This window comes from Maniola hyperantus, chromosome 26, assembly GCF_902806685.2.
Source record: "Maniola hyperantus chromosome 26, iAphHyp1.2, whole genome shotgun sequence".
NCBI classification, from domain to species: domain Eukaryota; kingdom Metazoa; phylum Arthropoda; class Insecta; order Lepidoptera; family Nymphalidae; genus Maniola; species Maniola hyperantus.
Window position 1 is genome coordinate 2,733,716 of NC_048561.1, and position 22,768 is coordinate 2,756,483.

Consider the following 22,768-nt stretch of genomic DNA (forward strand, 5'->3'; position numbering starts at 1 on the left):
CCTCTCACTTCTTCTTCAACTTAACGCAAAATCCCGCAATAGTTGGGGTTGGACGAGTCTGGAGTGGCGTTTGCCTGGCTCGCCTGCTTGGCTCTTTCAGGGTAAGGTATATTTTCTTTGTTGCGGGAGTTCAAAATACCAATTGGGGTCATATGGGACCTTTTCCCCGTCCCATTCTTTCGTTTTTCTTTTGTCACTGATAATGTTCACTTTCGACATGTCGTCCATCAGATCGTGACTGAGGCGATTTTTCGCTTTTCTGATATTTTATTTGTAATTTCCCCTTTTTGAGGGCTCTCCGCTCTGCTTTGCAAGCAGCACTGCTCTGTGTGAGGCGTACAGTTCTGCTTGAAAAACAGTGCAGGCTGAATTGAATCTAAGGTGTAAAGTGCGTTTTTGTTTCCCTCCCTTCCTCCCACCATGTAATGGCAGCACCAACTTTTCCTTCTAATTTGCTGCTGTCGCGTCGGTGTAAACATGTGGTCCTGTTATTTGGTGGGAGTCCTGGGAGTTCTGGTCCAAGCTTTCTAGGATAGTGTATTTCGTTGTTGTGAGATAAGAAGGGTGAGGTTGGTCGATGTGTTTTACATTATATTCTAGATCTCGCTCTGGAGGCAAGTAATGAGGTTGGTCGATGTGTTTTACATTATATTCTAGATCTCGCTCTGGAGGCAAGTAACCTTTTGACCAGTTCTTTTTAGCCATGTACAGACTTGCCGCTTCGTGTACTCTATAGTATAGGTTGGGGAAAAAGTCTTTTCGCATGTATGAACTTGTAATAAAATTTCTTTGGTTATACTATTTGTATGGCTGAAGGCCAGAGTTTAAAATACTTTAAACCCTTTAAATTACTGTAACGGTCACGGGACTCTACAAGAACGTTATCTAAAGCTTCGGTAAAAACGCGTTTGTAATGCAATTTTACATTCTCAATATTCCATTTCCTTTTAGGTTGGCCGAATTCATTTACAACTCTATTGAAAATGATCTCAAACTTAGCTCGGTAATTATTGATACACGTTTCAAATTCGCTTATTTTACTTACGCAATCGGCTTTGTCACAAGTTTTCTTTTGTAGAATTTCGTATAAAATGTCAGTTTGACAAAAAATATCTGAATACACTCAAAATCTTTCAAATTCATTAAAATCTTGGTTAAAAATGATGAAACTTGCGACAAAGTTTCGCCATCCCACTTGTCATCGTGTTGTCATGTCCTAAAATAATTCAATTAAATGTTTGCCTTCTTTACAAATAACGTTTCCAGCACCTTGGGACTCCAACGTCTATCGGTTGTACGAACTATGTGCCCTCTGCCCATTGCCACTTCAGCTTCGCAACCCGTTGAGCTATGTCGGTTACTCTAGTTCTCCTACGGATCTCCTCATTTCTGATTTGATCACGTAGAGAAACTCCAAGCATAGCTCTCTCCATCGCCCGCTGAGTGACTGAGCTTTCTTATGAGGCCCATAGTTAGCCACCATGTCTCGGAACCATATGTCATCACTGGCAACACGCACTGTTCGAAGACTTTGGTATTCAAGCACTGAGGAATTTTGGACAAGAAGACATCTCGAAGCTTCCTGAACATTGCCCAACCGAGTTGGATTCGGCGGTTGACCTCTTTCTCGAAATTGGACCTACCCAACTGGATTGTGTGTCCTAGGTATATGTATGTCGGAGAACAGGAGGATGGCTGATAATTATTATTCATCTTTAGCCGACATCAGAAGGTAGTAATTAATAAGTAGGTACTTTAATCCATGTTCTTTACAAATAGTTCTCAGTAACGTATCGCACATGGAAACCATCAACGTAACACAACCAGATCACCCTAACCTAACCCTACCTATGGTCGCCTCCAACCACCCCTCACAGCGACCCCTCACCTCACTCTAAACTAGCTAACCTAAGCTAAACACTACATCGTGTGATTAGGGCGCAATTGCTATTGCAACCTCTCAATCAAGTCACGACCTACTCCGTTATCTAATCATCTCAAGGTAATCAATCACAACTTCATGAACGCTCTTAAAAGGATCATTGCATCGACTCTCTTACGATCTAAACCAGATCTTATAATTGACTTCTCATTACTAATTCAGAATATCGCAATAGCTCTACCTTCTCCACTCTGTGCACATCTGCATACAGAACACCATAGCATCGTGCGCCACACGCGCCACGACTACTATCGACCCAAATAAGCGATCACAACAGAAACCAGGTAGAATGTAAGCTATTCGATCTCATGGGCAACTCATTGTCTAATCCATTTCAACATTACACGAGAGTCATCAATGATTCTTTACCAACCGGGTTATACGATTCTAAAGCGGGTACCTACTATCAAAGTTAACTTCAAGTTACTATCACACTAAACTATCACTTCAAACTAATCATTATCTCAACTGCCGGTATATCTCCAATTACACTCTAAATCACTAGCGTCTGCAGAAATAACCTTAACGGATGTCCTTATAATAATCTATCCACTGAGCCAAACGTTAACTCACGAATTACTCTAATATTCACCAATAATTAGTATTCCATATTCGTCAAACAACTACGCGAACATTATTAATAGTGCTTTGCAGACAAAGTCACCGGATGGCACTAGATGTTACGATTTAACACAATGTACATTAGCATCGAACAATTACTGTTCTAACTATATCACAATCACCGAATTAAATATCACGATTAAGAAACTACCTACCTATCTCAAAGAATAATAATTAGCTAAGCTATAATCTGATACTTAATTAATTTAACGCGAGAGAAAGTTGTGAACGACAACAAAATTCGTGCGTGTCAAAGTCCAACTCTGACAACTAAAATAAAGATGGCTACCTTCCGTAGAGTAAAGCTCATACGTTTCTTTTCACGGAGTGTACTGATACAGTAAGAACTCTTTCAATATCGACCCTCCAATATGTATATACTCGTCTACAATTTCGAGTGCAGAGCTCTCAACGATTACTGGGTGAGGCCGGATATAAGCAAATTTTCGTCTTACTCATCATTCTTCTCATGTTTACTCATTGTCGTCTTCGTTTCAGTAATTCTGTCAAAAGATTTTGAAAGAATTAATTTGAGAACATGTGCGGAACACCAAACAAATAACGCTTGCGGGTGCGTACGTCTAATAATCGCTTGAATACCGTTGACTTCAGACGACATGACTGCCGCGCCGTCAACACTTGAACACCGTTAACTAGACGACATGACTACCGCGCCGTCAACGCTTGAACACCGTTAACTACAGATGATATGACTGCAGCGCCGTCATAAGTTTGAGCAACCAATTTTGACGAACATTTGTATTCATTGAGTACTTCTAATACCAAAGAACTTAACGCAGCTGCCGTCCGATCGGAACTGACATCGATATAATTGTGATGTATGTGTAATTATGTGCAGCCCTTCCTGTAGTAAGATAGGTCAAAAATTCATGAGTAAAAGTTCTCCTGCGAACCCCTGAGAATAAAGGACGACTGGTTGCTACAGAAACTTTGGCTTAAAAATCAGAACTAACCAACTATAGCGAGGCACAATATTTTTTGTACCAATTCTAACAGATCTTGTTTTTTTCTATCACTTATCGGTATATTAGACGTATAAGCAGGATTCAAGGATATTTCCTCTATATTTATATAATTCCTTGGATGTGTTGTATTTTGCCGCAATGTCCTGGTTTGGCCGTAAATGTTTGCCTCATTCAAATTATCAGTCTAGTATGTAGTTTTATACTTATAGTATAATATCACAGCCCTTCATAAAACTTATAACATATCAGTCGTTTTAATAGCTTCTCCAGAAACATTTATTGTTGTATTTATATTTAAGTCATCTGCTAGTTTCTTCAAATACATGAAATCGGTATAGTTTAATTCTTTTACTATAAAAGGTTTTCCTGTCTTCTTAGCGTTTCTGATTAAAGAAATGTACTGGTCTGGTACGTAAATAGCACCAGATTTTTTTGCCCTAGTGACAGATTTTTCAATTACTGAGTGAGCCGCATCTCCCTCATTCTGTGTGTGGCCCTTTATTAAAAATTTATGGGTCACGGAATTTATTTGTAACTTGTTAACAGCATAGTAGTACATACAAAATATGAACAAAATATGTATTTACGCTGTTGATTACTTTCAAATAAACAAAAAAAAAAAAAAAAAAAAAACAATGTTATTATTTTTAATATTATATAAACATTAAAAATAATTACTAACATTACACAATAATTGGTGTTGGATCCCAGATTAGCTGTTGGGCAATCGTTCCTCCAATGTTCTTGGGCAGGGGAACGACCTTGTAAGTTTTAATCTCCCTTATACGTCGGAGTGCCAATTCAAATGGCTCTGGGCTAAAGGCATAACGAGGGATAGTCCTCCTCGCGTGGACAAACTCCAGTGGCGCATCTTCAAAGATGTTGCGCAGCTCTGAGAGCTGGTGTCCAGATTGGATTGTTGCGCTCGCAGGACTAGTTCGACTCGCTCGCTAGCACAAACCACGCAGGTACGTGAGTCGGGATCTTATATAGGTCTTGTAGATTCCGACTTTAGTGCGTAGCGGGAGTCGAGTTGGAGCACCGGTCGAAGGGCATGTGTAGCCACCCTGGCCTGGTTGGAAATCTTCTTTATGTGAGCCTTCATTGTGAGATTTCGAGAGCTCACCCACAATGATATTTCACATTCTGTCATTGGTCGGTTTTCTCAAACTCGGTGACGTACAACAAAAAAATTAGAGACCACTCCTCCACCCGTCATAGTTGATTAACACCTTCCAGACAAAAAAACCCCGCGATGGCAATATTACGTCTGTCCAGACATCTGGATCGCATTTCGTTCACTCAATACTGTACTCAGAAGTATCTTTTTTATGGCGTCTTGCCTGCTGTTTAAATTATGGGAACGTCACATTGTTACGGCCCTAAGTTACCCCGGCAAGAGCCGCCTGGGTTAGGGCCCATCAGTAACCCACGCGACGGGCAACCTAGGGTCGGGTTTTAACACCTATGGATGTCGGGGAACTGATCCACCGACAGCGGGTTGCTACGATAACTTATGGGTACTTACCTCCCTCAGGAGTCCAGCTCGTTGCCTTAGGTGCCGGCAGGGTAGGTGGGTGTGTGTGTGTCAAGTGTTGTGTTAGGGTGTGTATGATAGTGAATCCTGCGGCACCGAAGCCCAACTCCGGCGCTCGCGCCGGTCCAACGTCGGCAGAGAGGTCGAAGGCCGGTCGTCGCGACACAATAGTGTGGTTCAACTCGTTATAGCACTAAGGATCACGATTTACTCCTTAAGGTTCTTCTAATATCATTGAGTTCCACGGCGAATTCGCAAGGTTTCGACTAAAGTACGGTCACCCCGCGTGCTCGACACAATTTGTGTCACCAAATCAGAGCACCGACTCGCTCGGCGGGATAGCAACATAACCTCGATACGGCTATTATGATCGATAGAATTAGACGAATAATCGCTAATTCGCGTCGTACGCGCTTCACAAACGTTAAAAATCCGTTCAACAAAACGAACACACCGGATTCCTTGCAAAAAGCTCATATTTTTTTTTCTTATGTCAAAAAGCGAAAGATCACGCGATCGGATACACCGACCATTAAATCACGCGTCCGGATACATGGTACGCATGATTCGCGCCGCGCATTTTAGCCGGGTAAGTTTGGTAACGTTGCGCGTGCGCGAACACACATATTACCCCAATGACTTGATTGTTCCACAATTTTATGAGCTCTGTTAAACTTAATATTCCCTTTTTTTTGTTTGTCTGTGTCTTAAGCACGTAAAATTGTTTTTGTTCATAACAATTTTAAGAAAGCGGCGTTGGGAAAAAAAGGTTAAGTTATTGCCGTCTGCACTACACGAATGTTTTCTGGGAATCAATAAAATAATAAAAAAGTTTCTACTATGGGTATATTATTGGAAAGTGACTATAACAACAACGCGTATGTATAGGCTTATCGTGAGATTACCGTAACAGTAAAGCAAAGTAATCATTAATTAAGTTATTTCGCACAGTGTTATTTTCTGAGTGGTTTATTTGGTCATTTTCACCATCTTGTATGCTGTCCAGAGCATGATCTTGTATGTCTTCAAATTGTACATCGTGCAAGTCAATTGCAATATTGTGCAAAACTGCACATGCCACTATTACAGACTGAACTCGTGACAGATGTAAATTTTTTTGATAAGACGGGGAAACGATTTTTCTACACACCATAAGTTCTTTCCACTACATTTCTACTTCTTATCTCCAGCGTATCGACCCATCGCAATATCGGGTCTCTGCAAACTCGACTAAAATTTCGAATTGGCGAACAGACACTTTTCTTCTTGGAGGCATCTAAATAGACAAAATAGGGCAATTCATGACTTAGATTCAAATTGGATGCTGAAGGAATAATTAGGTAGGTACACAATAAAAGCACTCAAGAATACTGTAATTCTATAGTCATAGTGATTAATATGTTTTTACTTACTTTCGAATCCAAAATTATTAATTACAAAACACCAAAACACAAAACCGTTTAAATTCAAACTTCAAAGTTCAAACAGATGTAATGTCAATTTATTGTCCATAGATAAGTAATTAAAAACTAGTCGAAGTCGTATAAATTAAAAAGTCTTACATTTCTACTACGCTACCCGTGGAAATTCACCCGTGGAATAAATATTCCAAGATGTCTGGATTGTTTTGATGCACGTTTGCGATGAACGCAGTAAAGCTCTCTTTAGACTCTTTGAGAAGAATCACCATATATCATACTAGCTGATGCCCGCGACTTCGTTCGCGTGGATTTACGTTTTTGAAAATCCCGTAGGAACGTAATTTTCCGGGATAAAAAGCAGCCTATGTCACTCTCCAGGTCTTTGACTATACCCATGCAAAAAATCACGCAGATCCGTTGCTCCGTTGCGACGTGATTGAAAGACAAACCAATAAACCAACAAACCAACACACTTTCGCATTTATAATAGGGGTAGTGATAATTAGTCAACCACGCAGAGACGTGCGCGGTACAGAAATGATGCACACACGTCCAGATGATACCACTTCATTGGGCTTCTTGTCGACTAAGTCTAGTATCGCGGACGGCCTCACAAAACCTCTCTTACCTGGCGGCGCGGCGGCCTCCAAAATAGAGTCCCGAGCAAGTCCCAATTGATCAGCAGGCGATCTTCTTCCGGCCTCGTTGCATTGAAGCTGTAGCGGACGGAGCGTGGCTTCCCGGTAGGAACGTCAATTTTAGGATTCGGATGGTCGCGAGAAACTTTTGATATGCAGTGTCGAAATGCATAATATATTCGCTTAGGCTGAGCGGGGGTCCATCCGGCATAGCAAGCCCGCGCATCTGAAGGTGTCCACCGGGAAAGTATGTGTTCTGTCGTGATCTTCTTGGAACGGCATGTTGAGGTCTAGATGTCACGGGGCTTCTCTGACTAGTTGATGGTCCTTCGCAAACGTTGACTGTTTAGTGTCCAACTACCGACTACACGCAGTCCAGTAGCTCGTTATACCGAACACATGAACTTACATGCACTTTGAAATGAAATAATATGAGTAACAGGTTTTTTATATTTAAGAACACTAACTTACAAATTATCATAAAACACTAACATACGTGATGATATATACGACTAGGATGACTTTGGCCGGTTTAGTGTTCCAAGAAAATATTTAATAATTTTCTTGTTGAAAATTTATGACGCAATGAGGTTAGGAAAATATGAAAACTTACCGCATAAGCGCTCTTATTTTACTAATCCATATGAGTCTATAGCCTTTAAGGCTGGAATTACAGTTTTTTGGGCATTTTACCACAAAATGTCTTATATCTCGTAAAAATTTCGAGAGTTCAGCGTTCATCGTGCGAATTCGGGAGAAAAGTGAAAAGTTATTGTCAAATGGCTTCCACCAATTATAAATTTCGTTCAGAAAAAAACGAACTGTCAAAATAAGGTCTAAATACTGATCTATGGTTTTCAATTCAACAATGTATGAAGGTTATTTATTATAAGTTGACGTTAGGTTTTCGAACGACTCGCCGCAAATGTCAATTTTGACGTTTGAGGATGACATTTCTAATGTAAACAAAAGCTTGTCAGTGTTTGACTCAAAATTATATCGCAAAAAAAACAATTATAAGGAATGTAAACGGGACCGCACCAGGTACACGTTACAAGTTGCAGAAGCGATAGCAACGCGACCAGTAGTAGCAATGCGACAGTTCATTTGCTGACTCTCTTCTTTTTATTTTGCTTTGTGGCTATTGCTGTCTCTCTCTAGCCGCTGTTACGTGTGACAGCAATGATCGCGAGATTTACGCCTGTCGCAAGCCTGTCGCGAGATACGTAATCACCCCGCCAAGCCGGCCCGGTATAACCATAAATTATTACCTCGTAGATGAACTCTCTGGCTTTTGACTTGGGCCCGATGTAGCGGACCTGCACGGCGACGGATATAACAATAATGGGATTTATTATTAGAGTTGTCCTCATAATACAATAGATTTACATGTCGATTGTAGGGATTCGCCTGTGATATGTAGAGGGGTGCAATTATTTTGAATTTATTATTTTCAATCCCGTAAACGTTCACGTTGATTTCGTTCATGATTTCGAACCGTTTAATGCCCCCAATCGATACGGGTAAATCTATTGTAGACGTTTTGAGGTGCGGTAATGAGGATACACGATCCGAGTGTGAGCCGGCCGGATGAAGAGCACTCGTCACGGCCCAAAAAAAAGCACGCATTGTCCTTGTTCTTCACGTTCACACACGCGTTTTTATTTTTAATCCATGCTGGAAGTGGAATGTAGGAGGAATAATATTATTAATATTAACCTCCAAAAATTCTTGATCTTGATTCTTTCTCTTGAAACACACCACATTTGCATATAATTTTGGCACACGTATCCTCATAGTATAACGATAGATCCGATGAATTTTGCAAATGAACATTTCTCGTGTTAAATGATTTCAAATCTTTTGCAACTTCATCACCTTTTATTAGAACATACGTGCAAAAAAGTTCTAAATTTGCTTTAATATTACTATGTTCCGCACACTCCATTTTCAATAATTGTTTCACTTTGTTGGCAACCCTTTTTAAGTACACGTCCGGCGTTAATGTACTTGATGCGGGGCCATTTATTCGGTAACTTATTATCCGACATTTGAATGCTGAATTTACCACATACGTAAAATAATCTTCACCGTCATTTTGTTTGCATAGCAACTTGTGACGTTTGGTGCGTGAATGAGCGATCAGCTGATTGCCTGCAACTTCGACATTACAAAATGGGCATTCGTACATTTTGGCGGCTGCCGGCGAAAAACGAATGTTATTCACACGGCGGCGCGGCGGCGGCGGCTCTCTCCTCCTCCACAACTATGATTAGTTTTAGACAGTTATACATATTATATACAAGCGGTAGGGGGGCAGTATCGACATGTATATTATTGTGTGGTGCAGTATTATTATTTAATTACTATATACGCGCACCACAATAACTGCCATTTTTTTATTCCACCTGCATAGAATTTTATGCCGCTCCGTCTGCGAGTGTGAAATTAATTTATTGTTTTCCACCTCAACATTGCAAAATTTGCATTTATACATTTTAACGTATGCGTGCGCACAAGTTAATGAAAAAAAAACTAGTAGGTAGGTACTTAGGTAGGTGGCTAGCTAACACCGTTATTCGCACACTGTCGGCTCGCAACTAAGTTGTATCCCAGTTGTTTGAGGATTATACATTTATATAGGTATGACATGTAGGTGTGTAATTTTGCAATGATGCCACTGTGCATAATGTAATAGGAGCGGGATAACATACATTTAATTTCGTCAGGTTATACGACGGTAAAGGCAGGATGTTGCGGTTTGACGAATGATAATAATATTATTATGTTCAAAATAGGTATGGTGATGATGAGAAGAAATAAATAGGTCAATAATAATTAATAGCATTACATTTTAATTTAATTACGTTCAACATTTTATCATAATAACAATGAACAATAAAATATATGTTCTATAGCATAACATTTGAGTTCATTATCTACAATTGATGTTTTATCATGCATATTGTTTACAAACGTGTGAGCATCGTACAATGTTTTTACATACAGCTTTTTACATAACGATTACACACACACACACGTGTTTAAAAAACAAAGAAAAATTAAGTTCACAAAATATATTAATTAATAACATACAGCTTTACATAATGATTACACGCATGTTTAATAAACAAAGAAAAAAATTAAGTTCACTAATAAAATCTTATGTGCACGCGCACTCACAATACTTGAAAGGCGCCCTCGTTCGACACGGCGCAAATTATATAGGTCACTAGCGTGTGACCAATTTGTTCTGTAAATGGTGTGTATGCAAAACACTCCGGGGGCACGTGATTCAACAGTTCCAACCACTCTGTCGCATCGACATTGGTGTCACCGACCGTATCTTCTAGGTAGGCTGTGATTGCATCCCAAATTTTTATTAACGTATGTGTTTTCATCATCAAATTCAGTGTTCTCGTATACGTTCACCAATAGAATGTTCACATTAGCATAGACTTTGGCCAATGGCACCGGTCTTGTCGACAGCCGCATTAGTTTGCTAGCTGACATACAGTTGCACCAGCTCATTTTGCATTCGTTATAGAGCACCTCCATAATCATTATAATTTTATGCCAGCAGGGGGAGTTCAGATAGAGAGAGAGAGAGAGATATGCTGCTGCAACACAAAAAAACAGCTATTATTCTTCAGCAGTGGTGGCAGTGTTGAAAAAGTTAATTATCCATGCCTATGCTGATGTCCCGCATTGGCCTCTGCTAATTATAAAAAGTTCACCACTGTTAAGCTCCCCTAAGAGTTCACTATTGATATCATTAAACTTCGATGGGAGCGTCACCATGCAACCGTTTTCCAAGTTTACAACCGTCTGCATGACGTTCGCTATGAACCTAGATGGTGTTTGAAACGACTCCGAAATTCTATAGGGCTTTCCAACCTCCAAATCAGAGATTTTTTCCACACCCTGTTACCACTTCTATTAAGCTGATTTAACAGCTGTTGTCTGTTGTTGTTGTTATAGCTTCCACTGTTGCTGCTTGATGAAGAGTTTGAAGCTATTTTTTATTTTATTTTTTAAATATTAATTATTGATTAAAAAAACTTACAAAACTATATTTAGAGAGAGAGAGAGAGAGAGAGAGATGAGCACTGCTTCGTAAACTGTACATTGATTTAAAGACTTCAGTTGAATGTACAAGTTTAGATTCAATGTTGGTGTATTTATACTACGAAAACTCATGTACCTAAATGCGCAAATTGCTGATAAAAGGAATTCATAATAAATAATATGGGAATAAAATATACTCACCATTAGCTGAAAATAATTATTATAAACCGCAATAGTAGGATTTTAATGAGAACATAATTGATAATTCTCAATGTTGCAATAAATTGCTGTTGGAATAAAAATGTTAATGATTGAACTAAAAAGATAACACGCTGAGCGAAACGCAAAAATATGGTTTACTAAAATAGGAAAAAATAATCAACAATATATGCCCGGCAAACTAGTATCACGAGCAAAATGGACTAACGTAATAATCCATTTTCTTCATGATACGGTCCGTAACAAGCAATGCACAGCCAAACGTTGAGTCAGGGCAGTATATGCCACTGCATTTCCTTTTTTTTTTTGGATTTTGCATCTCACGCAGATTCTGCGTTTGATGCAGCCGCTATCATTGCGATCTAAAGGAGATGGCATGTGCGTCGGAAACGTTGGTCGTGGATTGCTTGTATTTTTTGGCGGTAAAAGTTCAAATAGAACTTTTTCTCTGAAGTTTTCCAGAGAAATCGCCCGATTTGTACCTTGCCTGTACAAAAAATACGCGTTCACAAACATAGTTTGTAGAATATTAATGCCTATTTTAGCAAACCATCTCATCGATTTGTGCTCACAGGTGTAGTAAGACAGCATTTGGTCGTGACGATCAACACCCTTCATAAATTGGTTATATTGAACCACCATGATGGGCTTTGACGTCACAACCGACCGGCCAGCCTCACGGCGACGTGATCTCGGCCGCCTTACTACCTCTGTCATCCTATGCGAGTGCTCAGTAGAGATAGTCAAAACGTCTCTTTTATGTTTCCATTTCATAACACAAACACCTTTCCGATTATAACGATAAATAAACCCACCTTTGGATAATTTTTTTTTGGTCACCACGAGTGGGTTTTTTCTCCTATTACATTGGAGAGTGCCTGTACAAAATGTTTTTTTTTTCAAAAGTTTTCGTGATTCTAGGTCAACGGGACGTACCCTGTAGGTTTCAGACAGACAACAAAGTGATCCTAAAAGGGTTCCGTTCTTCCTTAGAGGTACGGAACCCTAATGCTGCCTTAACTTTGGTAATGAAAACTATTGAAATATATGAATATGACGTGAGTTTTTCATTTAAATATAAGTATAGGGATTGTGTTTTAATAAATAAAATTAAAATTTCAAATAAATTTGATTCTTATAATTATATACATTCTTATAAGATTAGGAAATAAAGGCTTAATAATAATAAATTATATACAGGCAGATTCTCCCGCCGGGTGATCATTTGTGGGGTGAATTTCCACCTCCTCAGCAATTGGAGGCTGGCAGCAGTTGGCGACCCCCGGCTGCAACAAACAAATTATATTATAGTCTCATAATATATCCTAATAATATTAGAAATGTGAATGTGTAGATGTTTGGATGTTTACTTAATCACGCAAAAACGGCTGAACGGATTTGGATGAAATTTGGAATGGAGATAGATTATACCCTAGATTAACACATACGCTACTTTTTATCCCGGAAAATCAAAGAGTTCCCGTGGGATTTTTAAAAATGTAAATCCACGCGGACGAAGTCGCGGGCATCAGCTAGTAATAAATATCACCTGAAACTAAAACCTATTATCTAAACTATGTTCCCCAGTGGGCCAATGCTGTGTCAACCCATGCTATGCCATAATATTAAATGTCACCAAAACAGGCTTGTACCTATTCTAAAATTGTGGTATACCTACATAGACATAACATTACCGTGCTACAAGTACACGGGTGGACGTGGCCTTGACAAGTTTTCTTTGTAGGTAGTCTGTGTGCTTACCTCATCTTCATGTATTCGTACTCCGTTGTGTCAGAATGACGGAGCCGGGGGTATGAGCGGTCCGCGAGTTCTATAATCGCCGCCTTTATTTCACCGAGTTCCTGTTTCATCGGGTCCATAATCGCCGCCTTTATTTCACGTAGTTCCTGTTCCATCTGTTGAAAGATAATTAGGTATATATAAGCATCATCAGATTTAGATTTCTCATATAAACAACTTTATTGAAGAAAGAAAGAAAGAAAAGACGTTTATTTATACAAATTGTGCCACACATCACAACTTAAAGCTAAGAGCTGGTTATTCCGGCGCTTCTTCCACCTGAGAACAAGCAAAAGAAGCGCCGCAACAAACTGTCATATTGTGTGGCACAACCCGAAAAAAGGGTCCCAGCTCAGCATTATGCTGTATGCCTTGTTGCACAAGAACCCTGAACCGGGTGACGCCACGGAATCATAAACTAATGATAACTAAACATAACTAATAAAACACACGGAAACATAAAAAAATAAAATAAAATCACTAACTAACAACTATACTTATTACTGACTATACTAACACAAGTCACAGACTGTAACTATACTAGTTATTTAGCACCATACATATTTTAATGTCTAATAATAGTAAAACAAAAACTAAGCACACCTACATAATTATATTATAGGTATATAAATATTAACTTAATATAAATGTTAACACCAGGTAACAATATATAAAACACAACTACATATACATACATATACGTACACATATATAAATATATACACATAATACATGTATACATGAAACTACAGAAATGATATTGCATCATCATGATCAACCCATCACCGGCTCACTACAGTGCACGAGTCTCCTCTCAGAGTGAGAAGGGTTTTGGCCATAGTCTACCACGCTGGATATGTGCGGACTGGTAGACTTCACACACCTATGAGAACATTATGGACAATTCTCAGGCATGCAGGTTTCCTCACGATGTTTTCCTTCACCGTTAAAGCAAGTGATATTTAATTAAATAAAACGCACATAATTCCGCAGAGTTAGAGTTAAACTATCACTACATAAACGTAAATGGAATTGGGACTTTTTCATATCCGCACTCGTCACAGTCACATAATACGAATGATATGTCTTATCATCTCTGAGGCCAGCTTGTTTAAAAAAAAAACTTCATTGCCCAGGAATTAATCGGCTTTTCATTATGACGATCATACAGCTGAACTGCTCTTAGATTTTTCAACTGTTGGACACACAAATATCCCAAGTCCTTATTAATCAAGGATTGCGTAACATTTCTCAATACCAACGTGGGGTCATTGTCACGTTGCAAATAAAAAAATACTATCCATGGCAACAAACTAGGGAACAACATTATAATTAGCACGCACACTCACGGCTGCAGAAAAATGTAAATCACACATTCCCACACACATGTAAAATAGACATAACACGTGGAGGTGCACCGCGCGTGGAGGCCACTAAAACACGTGTAAGACACCAAGGTCACACATTAATGCTCAGTAGTGGCGCAGCGCGGCGCTGCCCACGCAAGGCCAAGCCTGACGCGGTACCGAAATAAGCATCGACGTATGACGCGTCATGTCGACACCTGCGTGACGTCAGTGGGCTGGAATCCGCGAACCGCCTTAAGCTTTGGTCTGGCGATCGTGACGCGCAACGCTGCGGTATGCGCCGCAACGCAGCGTCACGACGCAGCATTTAGCGTCCCTGCGGAGAGGTGGTCAGTTGATTTTGCCGCAGCTACCAAGGTAGACGTGAACATGAACAATTTTTCTGTAATTTGCGCTTTGCTTGAAGAGGAGGAAGAAGAAGAATTTTTACTGCTTCTGAATAGACAAAGAAAATCTCCGAGGAACATGTATTTACAACGGAGGAGTGAAGGTTGTTACGAAACCTTAATAAAAAGGCATTTAATTGATTGTGAAGAAAAATTCATGGGTTACTTTCGGGTTTCAAGGGAGATCTATAACAAGATTTTAATGGCCATAAAAGATGATATTAGTGACACACAGCCTAGAACCAGAAATCGGAATTTTGCTATTACGGCACAAGAAAAACTATTCCTAACGTTGAGGTAAGTTAAATGAATTTATTTCGGTAATTAAATAAAACAATTCATAATCATATTATTTTTATTAATCGAATACAGTAACTCGGTATAACATCAAAGTATGTTGAATGATTGCTGTGGGGATGGTGTCTCTCGTTGCGAGTTGTATGCGTGGATTGGATGCTGTGGTGTGTTGAATGATTGCTGTGGGGATGGTGTCTCTTGTTGCGAGTTGTATGCGTGGATTGGATGCTGTGGTGTGTTGAATGATTGCTGTGGGGATGGTGTCACTCGTTGCGAGTTGTATGCGTGGATTGGATGCTGTGGTGTGTTGAATGATTGCTGTGGGGATGGTGTCTCTCGTTGCGAGTTGTATGCGTGGATTGGATGCTGTGGTGTGTTGAATGATTGCTGTGGGGATGGTGTCTCTCGTTGCGCCAAGACCAATAATTCCATTTCAGTAACGATGTTACAAACTTGAGCTCTGATTTGAGCTATTTTGTCCGGAGGAAATTGACTAACTACGTCGGCCATACTCCTAAAGAATGTGTGTACTGGAGTATTGCCTTTTTCTGTAATTTGTCTCAACATGTTTGTTCTTTCTTCTCTATTCTTTCTAAACTCTTCGACAAGGCTCTCTCTTTTTTTCTTTTTCACTTGTGATGTACCTTGAGTTTTGTTTTGTGTTATTGAATGTCCTTCTTGCGATGGTTGTTGTGAAATAGATTCACATGGTGAATACGGCGTTGAACTCGGCATTGAAGAAGTTGGTCCTGAACATATCTCTACTGGCAAATTGTTATCTTCATCAACCTCAAGAACATTTCCGGGATTTAGATTTGAAATAGACTCCCTTTCTTCAAAGCTGTCATTTATAAATTTAAGTCTTTCGTCGTCATACTTTGAAACGAAAGAAGCACTTCCAGTTTTCTTCTTATTTTGATTTTTTCTATAATTGTCGCGTAAATTACGCCATTTATTCTTACATTCTTCAGCTGAAACAATAACATTGTTAGTTAAACAAGTGGAGGTAAACATGAGTAGTGATTTTAAACGAGATAATCCGAATAAATAAAGTATTTTTCTTCATGGAGAAATAAGATTTAGTTAGATGGATTCATAATTGATAATTTACTATTATGTTTACCTACACGGACCACTGAACTGAAACGGACTACCTTTGCACCGATGTTTGACCCATTAATTAAGTACCTACTTTTTTACAGGTATTTGGCGACTGGTGAAAGCTATAGATCTTTAAGTTTTCAATTTCGAATTAGCCATAATTGGATATGCAAAATTGTGCCTAAAGTCTTACAAAGTATATGCTTGAGACTTTTAAACGTTGCACTTCCTGAACCCACCGAGGAAGATTTTAAAAGAATAGCCGAAGAATATTGGTTTTTATGGAATTTTCCTAATTGTATCGGGGCAATAGATGGTAAGCACATACGCATCGTGTGCCCAAGTAACAGCGGGTCCTTATTTTTTAATTATAAGCAGTTTTTTTCTATTGTTTTACTTGCCGTGGTCGATGCGAATCGAAAATTTATAACAATAGATGTTGGTTCTTATGGCAAAGAAGGTGACGCAGGCATATTTATGAAATCTGATTTATTTAAGAAAATTCAAAATGGGCAGCTAAAGATTCCCCCGCCAACAAAGTTGCCGGAAGCTGACATAGAAATGCCTTATGTTTTCGTAGGTGATGATGCCTTTAGTCTCACCAACTATATGATGAAACCATACTCAAAAAATCATGCGTCTCAAGATAGGTCAAAACGAATTTTCAACTACCGCCTTAGTAGAGCAAGAAGAACATCTGAAAATGCTTTTGGCATATTATGTCAACGATTTCGAATATTTTTTTCACCTATTGCAGTAAACCCTCGTGTCGTAGACAAGTTGGTTATGTCAGCTTGTATCATCCATAATATGATGAGTTCTTTGATCATACACGATTCAGACAGAAATACTCTTGAAATGCCTTCTGAAAATGTAATTCCTATGGCGCGTATACCGGGAAGAGGTTATAATATAAATGGTTCGGTGACACGTGACTTAGAGCCAATTTCACCGACAAAACTAAACGCGATTAGTTCACGCTAAACTCAGTTTACGCACATAACTGAGTTTAGGGCCATAGTTTGCATTTCACCGACGTCAATTAAACGCAGTTAAAGCTAAACGCGGTTTAAATTCTAAACGCCCAATTTTCTACGTTTAGCTTCGTAAAACCGAGTTTAGAGAGCTGTCAAGTGTCAACTGTCAACAGTGTCCATGTCTTAAGTTATATATTTTCATACTATTTGTATTTTGTAAAGTAATCTTTGCTGATCACTATGAAAAGAGCATTGGCATTAGCTTTTGACGATAGTGATACTGATGAGGAATATATTGTTCGTCGTCCAAGATGGATACGAGAAAGAGAACAGCACTTCGACACCCTTGATGATAAGGACTTTGTAACAAGATTTCGTCTCACGAAACCCACAGTTCTGTCTGTATTGGAATCGATTGAAGACAAGCTTGAGTTTCCTACAAATATGTAAGCCCTAAAATGTTGTTCATATTGTGTATTTTATAGTTATTATACTAGGGCCAACATATTTATTGTTTATGAGCTCTTTAGCTGATTGATTGTTTGTATTGATTGATTGTTTTTATTCCAGAAATTACAGTGTAGCTCCTATTAATCAGTTGCTATGTGCTTTACGTTTTTATGCTACTGGGTGCTACCAAGTAACTGCTGCTGACTTATGTGGATTTAGCACATCTACTGCACACAGAATTGTGCACAGAGTTAGCGCTGCAATCGCTTCGCTCCGAACACAGCACATTTACTTTCCGGAGCTACCAGATGAGATCCGAGACACACAAAGAGAATTTTATGAAAGAGCCAGGTTTCCATGTGTTATAGGTGCAATCGATTGCTCTCATGTGAAGTTCATTAAATCACCAGGTAAAGCATTATTTCATTTTTCATGCATTACCTAAACCTAAATGTTTCATATTACATTCTTATAATTTTATTAATAATTAATTATTATTTTAGGTGGAGAGAATCCAGAGATTTTTCGGAACAGAAAACACTATTTTTCTTTGAATGTTCAAGCCATATGTAATGCCAAATTGGAATTTACAGATGTGGTTGCTCGATGGCCAGGGAGTACACATGACTCATATATTTTCAGTAATTGTTATAGAAGAGCTATGTTTGAACAGGGCCGGTATGGAAATGCTGTGCTTGTGGGAGATGCAGGCTATGCCTGTAACAATTATATGATGACTCCATTGGATCAATGCAATACTGAGGCTGAAAATTTGTACAATGAGTCTCATATAAGGACCAGAAATTGTGTAGAGCGATTGTTTGGAGTCTGGAAAAGACGTTTCCCAGCGATGGCAATTGGATTAGGTGTTTCAGTGCAGCATTCATTTCCAATAATTATTGCCACAGCTGTATTGCACAATATTGCAAGGAGAAGTGGTGAAACAACACCACCAGATGATAATATAATAATTAATCCAGCCTCTTGGGATGCTATATTAGCTGATGGCAATATTAATATTGCGAATATGAATGCTGCACGAACACAAAGAACAAATCCAAATCATAGAAGACGTCATGAATTTGTAACAAACTATTTTGCCCAGTAAGTTTATTAGTTAAGTTTTCCAAACTTATTTATAAATTTATTAAAAACAAGCTTTTGCCCACAATTTCGTCTGCTAGGCATTAGGCTCTTAACTTTATTTTTTGGGATCATGTCATCCTCCAGGTGCTCACTCAACTTTACCATGCAAAAATATGGCTATGTAATACATAGCTCCATTTTTACATGATTGAAGGACAAACACACTTTGGCATTTATAATATTACACTCAAAGCTAATTGCAGGCTGAAAATTATTTATTTGAGAAATTTTAAATTACCCATGCTATATTAACTTATTTTATTTTCAGATTGGAAAGATAAATTCTAGAGTCTATATTAATAATGACCGCAGGCTGTCGACCATAACATATTTCAGGCGCACTTTGGAATACTTTGGACACTTTGCCCTGGAAAAACATCATATTATTATGTGAGGTGATCTGCGCTAAGGATTGTGACCCTCATTAATGGGGATGAAGATGCCACATGTCACTCTCTTGTTTACCGAACAAACTTAAAGGAAATTAAAATTATATAACATAAGGAATATGCCAATTTCCTTATAGTCTATAGTCATAGTAGTTATAGTTATAGTAGTTATACTGATTGATATATAATATATTAAAATAAAGATAATTTTATTGCAAATGCAAAGATAAAATATTGCCTTTGAAAAAACGTTCATGACTTACTAATTGCCAGGCTTTAAAATTTCAAAATTTTAATTAAAAATAGCCTTGACCATATTTTTATAGCCAATACAATTGCAATTTGTTTTTAGGGTTCCATACCTCAAAAGGAAAAACGGAACCCTTATAGGATCACTTTATTGTCTGTCTGTTATGTATTAATACCTTGATGGTGTGTGATGCAATTGTTGTGCATCAGAAAAAGTCACATCAGGCTGTGCTGGTTGTTGTCTGTCAGGTAACGGGCTTTCCAATCTGCCAAGAATATGATTCATTGGCTCCCTTAACATACTCGGATTGTACTGAGACCAGTCCTGTATGAAAATATGAAGACATTATTATTTTGAACATTTTATGTATAATAATTATAACTACCTACGTATAATTATGTACCATATATACCTATATTTATAAAATAGAAATTAATGAAGAACACTAAATAATAGTTCTTGCTTGTGTGCATAGTATACTTACAAGGGTCATAGTGGTGGCCGCCTCAGTTGATATATTTTCATCCAGTATTGGTCCACTCTCACTCTCCTGAACCAATACTGTGTTACTGATATCTGAAAATTAAAGTCGTTTTATATACACCCAATACTAGCATGATGTAAGGGCCCATTTCATAGTTGAAGAGGTAGCAAAAAGGTGACTGCATAGCATCATTGTTTAATGTTTGCAGAACAATTAATATTAAGTATATCCAAAAATAAGGATTTTAAGGTACATACCACTTAGGACTGTATCGTGTTCTTCATCAGCTATTCTTACAGAAAGAGTATCAGGTTGCGATGAGGCTAAAAAATATGATTGTAATAATTACTACAATGTTATGAAAGTTGTTTGTCAGAATGGGTGTGACATATATAATAATAAATAAAATTGAATTGTCTATCTGTACTTTCGAAATTACTACCTCATATTACTGAACCAGTGGTAGATTTACTTGATGATGCCGCAATCCAAACTACTAGGTTATCACTGCTTATTATACTACATACTTATCACTGCTTATTATACTACATACTTATATTTCAATAAAATTAATACCTACCTATAACCTGAGTGTTATCAGAGTCATACTCATTAACAAAGCCTGACACTCTTGACTGAATTAACTGCAGCACGCGTTCAATGGCAGGATCGTCAATGATTTTTTTTGGTGGTCCTCCTCCTACAATAAGTAAATAATTATAATGAATCCTGTTGTTGTAGTAAGGTTGTTATTATAAGTCATGTTGGACAAACAATCTACAGAGTGAATATATATAAATTTGCATATAAAAAGATTAAAATCTTTTAATTGTAATCATAAATTAATTCACATTAATATTGTTTACAACATATTTTGACTTTTTTACTTTATTTTAAGAAGTTAAACTTTAATTATTACATCAATTGGGTATATTGTCTACAAGTTGGGTATATTGTGTACACATTACAAGATTACTAAAATAATATAATAAAATGCACATACCTGTTCCCAAAAAGTGCTGATTTTGAAGCGTCAATTTATTTTTCGCCTTTTTTTTTAGGTTTTCCCAGCAATTTTTTAGGACCTCCCACTCCCTGGGGTGCAGGCAGGACACAGTATTAAATTCAGTGGCTATTTTGCGCCACTCTTCACGTTTTTCAGCCACTGAAGCCGCGTCCGTTTTTTTATTTTCGACAATGTTGAAGTGTCTTTCGACGACTTCAACAAGAGCCAATTTTTCGCTGGCGGCAAAAGTGGCGTCTCTTTTTCTTTTTGACATAATTAACTAGTAGGTAACAATCTAACAACGTAACAACTAACAATACAAAATAAACAAAACAAAATACTATAACTAAAAAACTTATATCGATATCAATTTCAAATAAATAATTAACTAATAAAATTTTTAAAGAGAAACACAATGACAAACACCGATCAGAAAAGGATAATCAAGGATAATGAGTTGTCAAAGAGTATAGCACAATGACAATGCGCTTTGTTCTTGCAACTAAAAATTGTTAAAAAAGGGGCAGCAAGGCGCTGTTTAATGTTGCCAAGATGTTGCAAATACAAAACGCATCGAATACTTCCGTGGTTTTGTCTATGATCGTGACAACACTTCATGTAAACTTAGTTTTACTAAACGCGATTAGTTTATAGCCGGTGAAATCGGTTTGACTTAAACTGAGTTCAAATTATTTGTTTAAACTCAGTTAAGCTAAACTTAGTTTTGTTAAACTAGGTTTCTGTAGCGAATGGTGAAATCCGCCCTTATTCAAGCAGTATTTCAACAGTGATCGTGGTAGTGTACCTTGGCAAGACAGTGAAGTAGATAGGACAAGTTAAGTGAGTAGGTAATTCAAAACTTATTGCTTATTTTCTATAACATTAAATAAAGTTAAAGTGTTCATTAAATTTAAATTAAATTTCCAACCTCAGAATCATCAAAATGTTTCATGTGTCACTAGTAATGTTTGCCACTTTTTATGTAAACTTAGGTACCTACCGCTGTCGAATAAACAATTAGAAATATATACAAACAACTCACGTGTTTTATTCAACTTCTCAGCTATCTCCCTCCAGCAATTATCTTTAACTATCAAACTTTTATGTTTTTTGTCTTTATTTTTATATAAAGAAGGATAGTTGCGAACTAATTCTATTAAATTGTCTTCGAAAAATTCCATAATGCACACCCGTGACGCACACCGCACACCGCAGCGTTGAACCGAGAATGACGCCGCGCTGTGCGGCAGTACACCTCCCCACTTCACCGCGCTTGCCCCTCGCCGCTGACGCATACTGCGACGGAACAAGAGAACATTCTCGACGTTTTTCATATAATCAGTGTCCTACAACGCATACCGCATACCGCAGCGTTGCGCGTCACGATCGCCAGACCAAAGCTTTACAGATCTTCAACACCAGACCACCTGACCCCCCACACCATACAAACACACCCGAGGAGAGCTCACTCCACAAATGGACAATATCACGAAATCGTCCCATTGCACACCATCCTCAACCTAAATTCAACTCTAACACCATACTAACACACACATCATAAAGCTCATTTTACCCTGCACAGGATGTGGCCGGGAAACCCCATATTATAGCTACTTATATACGACTAGAATGAATTTGGCCGGTTTAGTGTTCCGCGCCAGGATGCCTGCTCGCGCAAAGCTA

General features: G+C 38.2%; 3 protein-coding genes across 3 annotated transcripts; 1 reads left to right on the plus strand and 2 right to left on the minus strand.

The window, feature by feature from the left end:
• Positions 1 to 15,238: 15,238 nt before the first annotated feature.
• On the minus strand, positions 15,239 to 22,411 carry LOC138404152 (transcription factor Adf-1-like). Its single transcript, XM_069507403.1, has 2 exons — positions 22,128 to 22,411; positions 15,239 to 16,253 (listed from the first exon to the last, which is right to left on the minus strand). Exons 1-2 carry the CDS (start codon positions 22,378 to 22,380, stop codon positions 15,373 to 15,375), a joined length of 1,134 nt encoding a protein of 377 aa, XP_069363504.1. The 5' UTR covers positions 22,381 to 22,411; the 3' UTR covers positions 15,239 to 15,372.
• On the plus strand, positions 17,314 to 19,750 carry LOC117994161 (putative nuclease HARBI1). Its single transcript, XM_069507404.1, has 4 exons — positions 17,314 to 17,806; positions 17,931 to 18,220; positions 18,314 to 18,914; positions 19,225 to 19,750. Exons 1-4 carry the CDS (start codon positions 17,601 to 17,603, stop codon positions 19,235 to 19,237), a joined length of 1,110 nt encoding a protein of 369 aa, XP_069363505.1. The 5' UTR covers positions 17,314 to 17,600; the 3' UTR covers positions 19,238 to 19,750.
• Positions 19,248 to 21,852, minus strand: LOC117994086 (myb-related transcription factor, partner of profilin-like). Its single transcript, XM_034981964.2, has 6 exons — positions 21,083 to 21,852; positions 20,660 to 20,779; positions 20,337 to 20,402; positions 20,080 to 20,171; positions 19,771 to 19,919; positions 19,248 to 19,323 (listed from the first exon to the last, which is right to left on the minus strand). Exons 1-6 carry the CDS (start codon positions 21,357 to 21,359, stop codon positions 19,248 to 19,250), a joined length of 780 nt encoding a protein of 259 aa, XP_034837855.2. The 5' UTR covers positions 21,360 to 21,852.
• Positions 22,412 to 22,768: the final 357 nt, after the last annotated feature.

What these genes read in the sequence shown, in the direction of transcription:
- LOC117994161 (XM_069507404.1), top strand. Translation starts at nt 17,601, where the DNA reads ATGAAAAGAGCATTGGCATTAGCTTTTGACGATAGTGATACTGATGAG. An exon ending in CTTGAGTTTCCTACAAATAT is followed by an intron (nt 17,807 to 17,930) that starts GTAAGCCCTAAA and finishes TTTTTATTCCAG; the next exon opens with AAATTACAGTGTAGCTCCTA. An exon ending in GAAGTTCATTAAATCACCAG is followed by an intron (nt 18,221 to 18,313) that starts GTAAAGCATTAT and finishes TTATTATTTTAG; the next exon opens with GTGGAGAGAATCCAGAGATT.
- LOC117994086 (XM_034981964.2), bottom strand. Translation starts at nt 21,359, where the DNA reads ATGTCAAAAAGAAAAAGAGACGCCACTTTTGCCGCCAGCGAAAAATTG. An exon ending in TCAGCACTTTTTGGGAACAG is followed by an intron (nt 20,780 to 21,082) that starts GTATGTGCATTT and finishes TACTTATTGTAG; the next exon opens with GAGGAGGACCACCAAAAAAA. An exon ending in TGATAACACTCAGGTTATAG is followed by an intron (nt 20,403 to 20,659) that starts GTAGGTATTAAT and finishes CATATTTTTTAG; the next exon opens with CCTCATCGCAACCTGATACT.
- LOC138404152 (XM_069507403.1), bottom strand. Translation starts at nt 22,380, where the DNA reads ATGCGTCAGCGGCGAGGGGCAAGCGCGGTGAAGTGGGGAGGTGTACTG. An exon ending in TGAGAAGTTGAATAAAACAC is followed by an intron (nt 16,254 to 22,127) that starts GTGAGTTGTTTG and finishes TTATTGTTTCAG; the next exon opens with CTGAAGAATGTAAGAATAAA.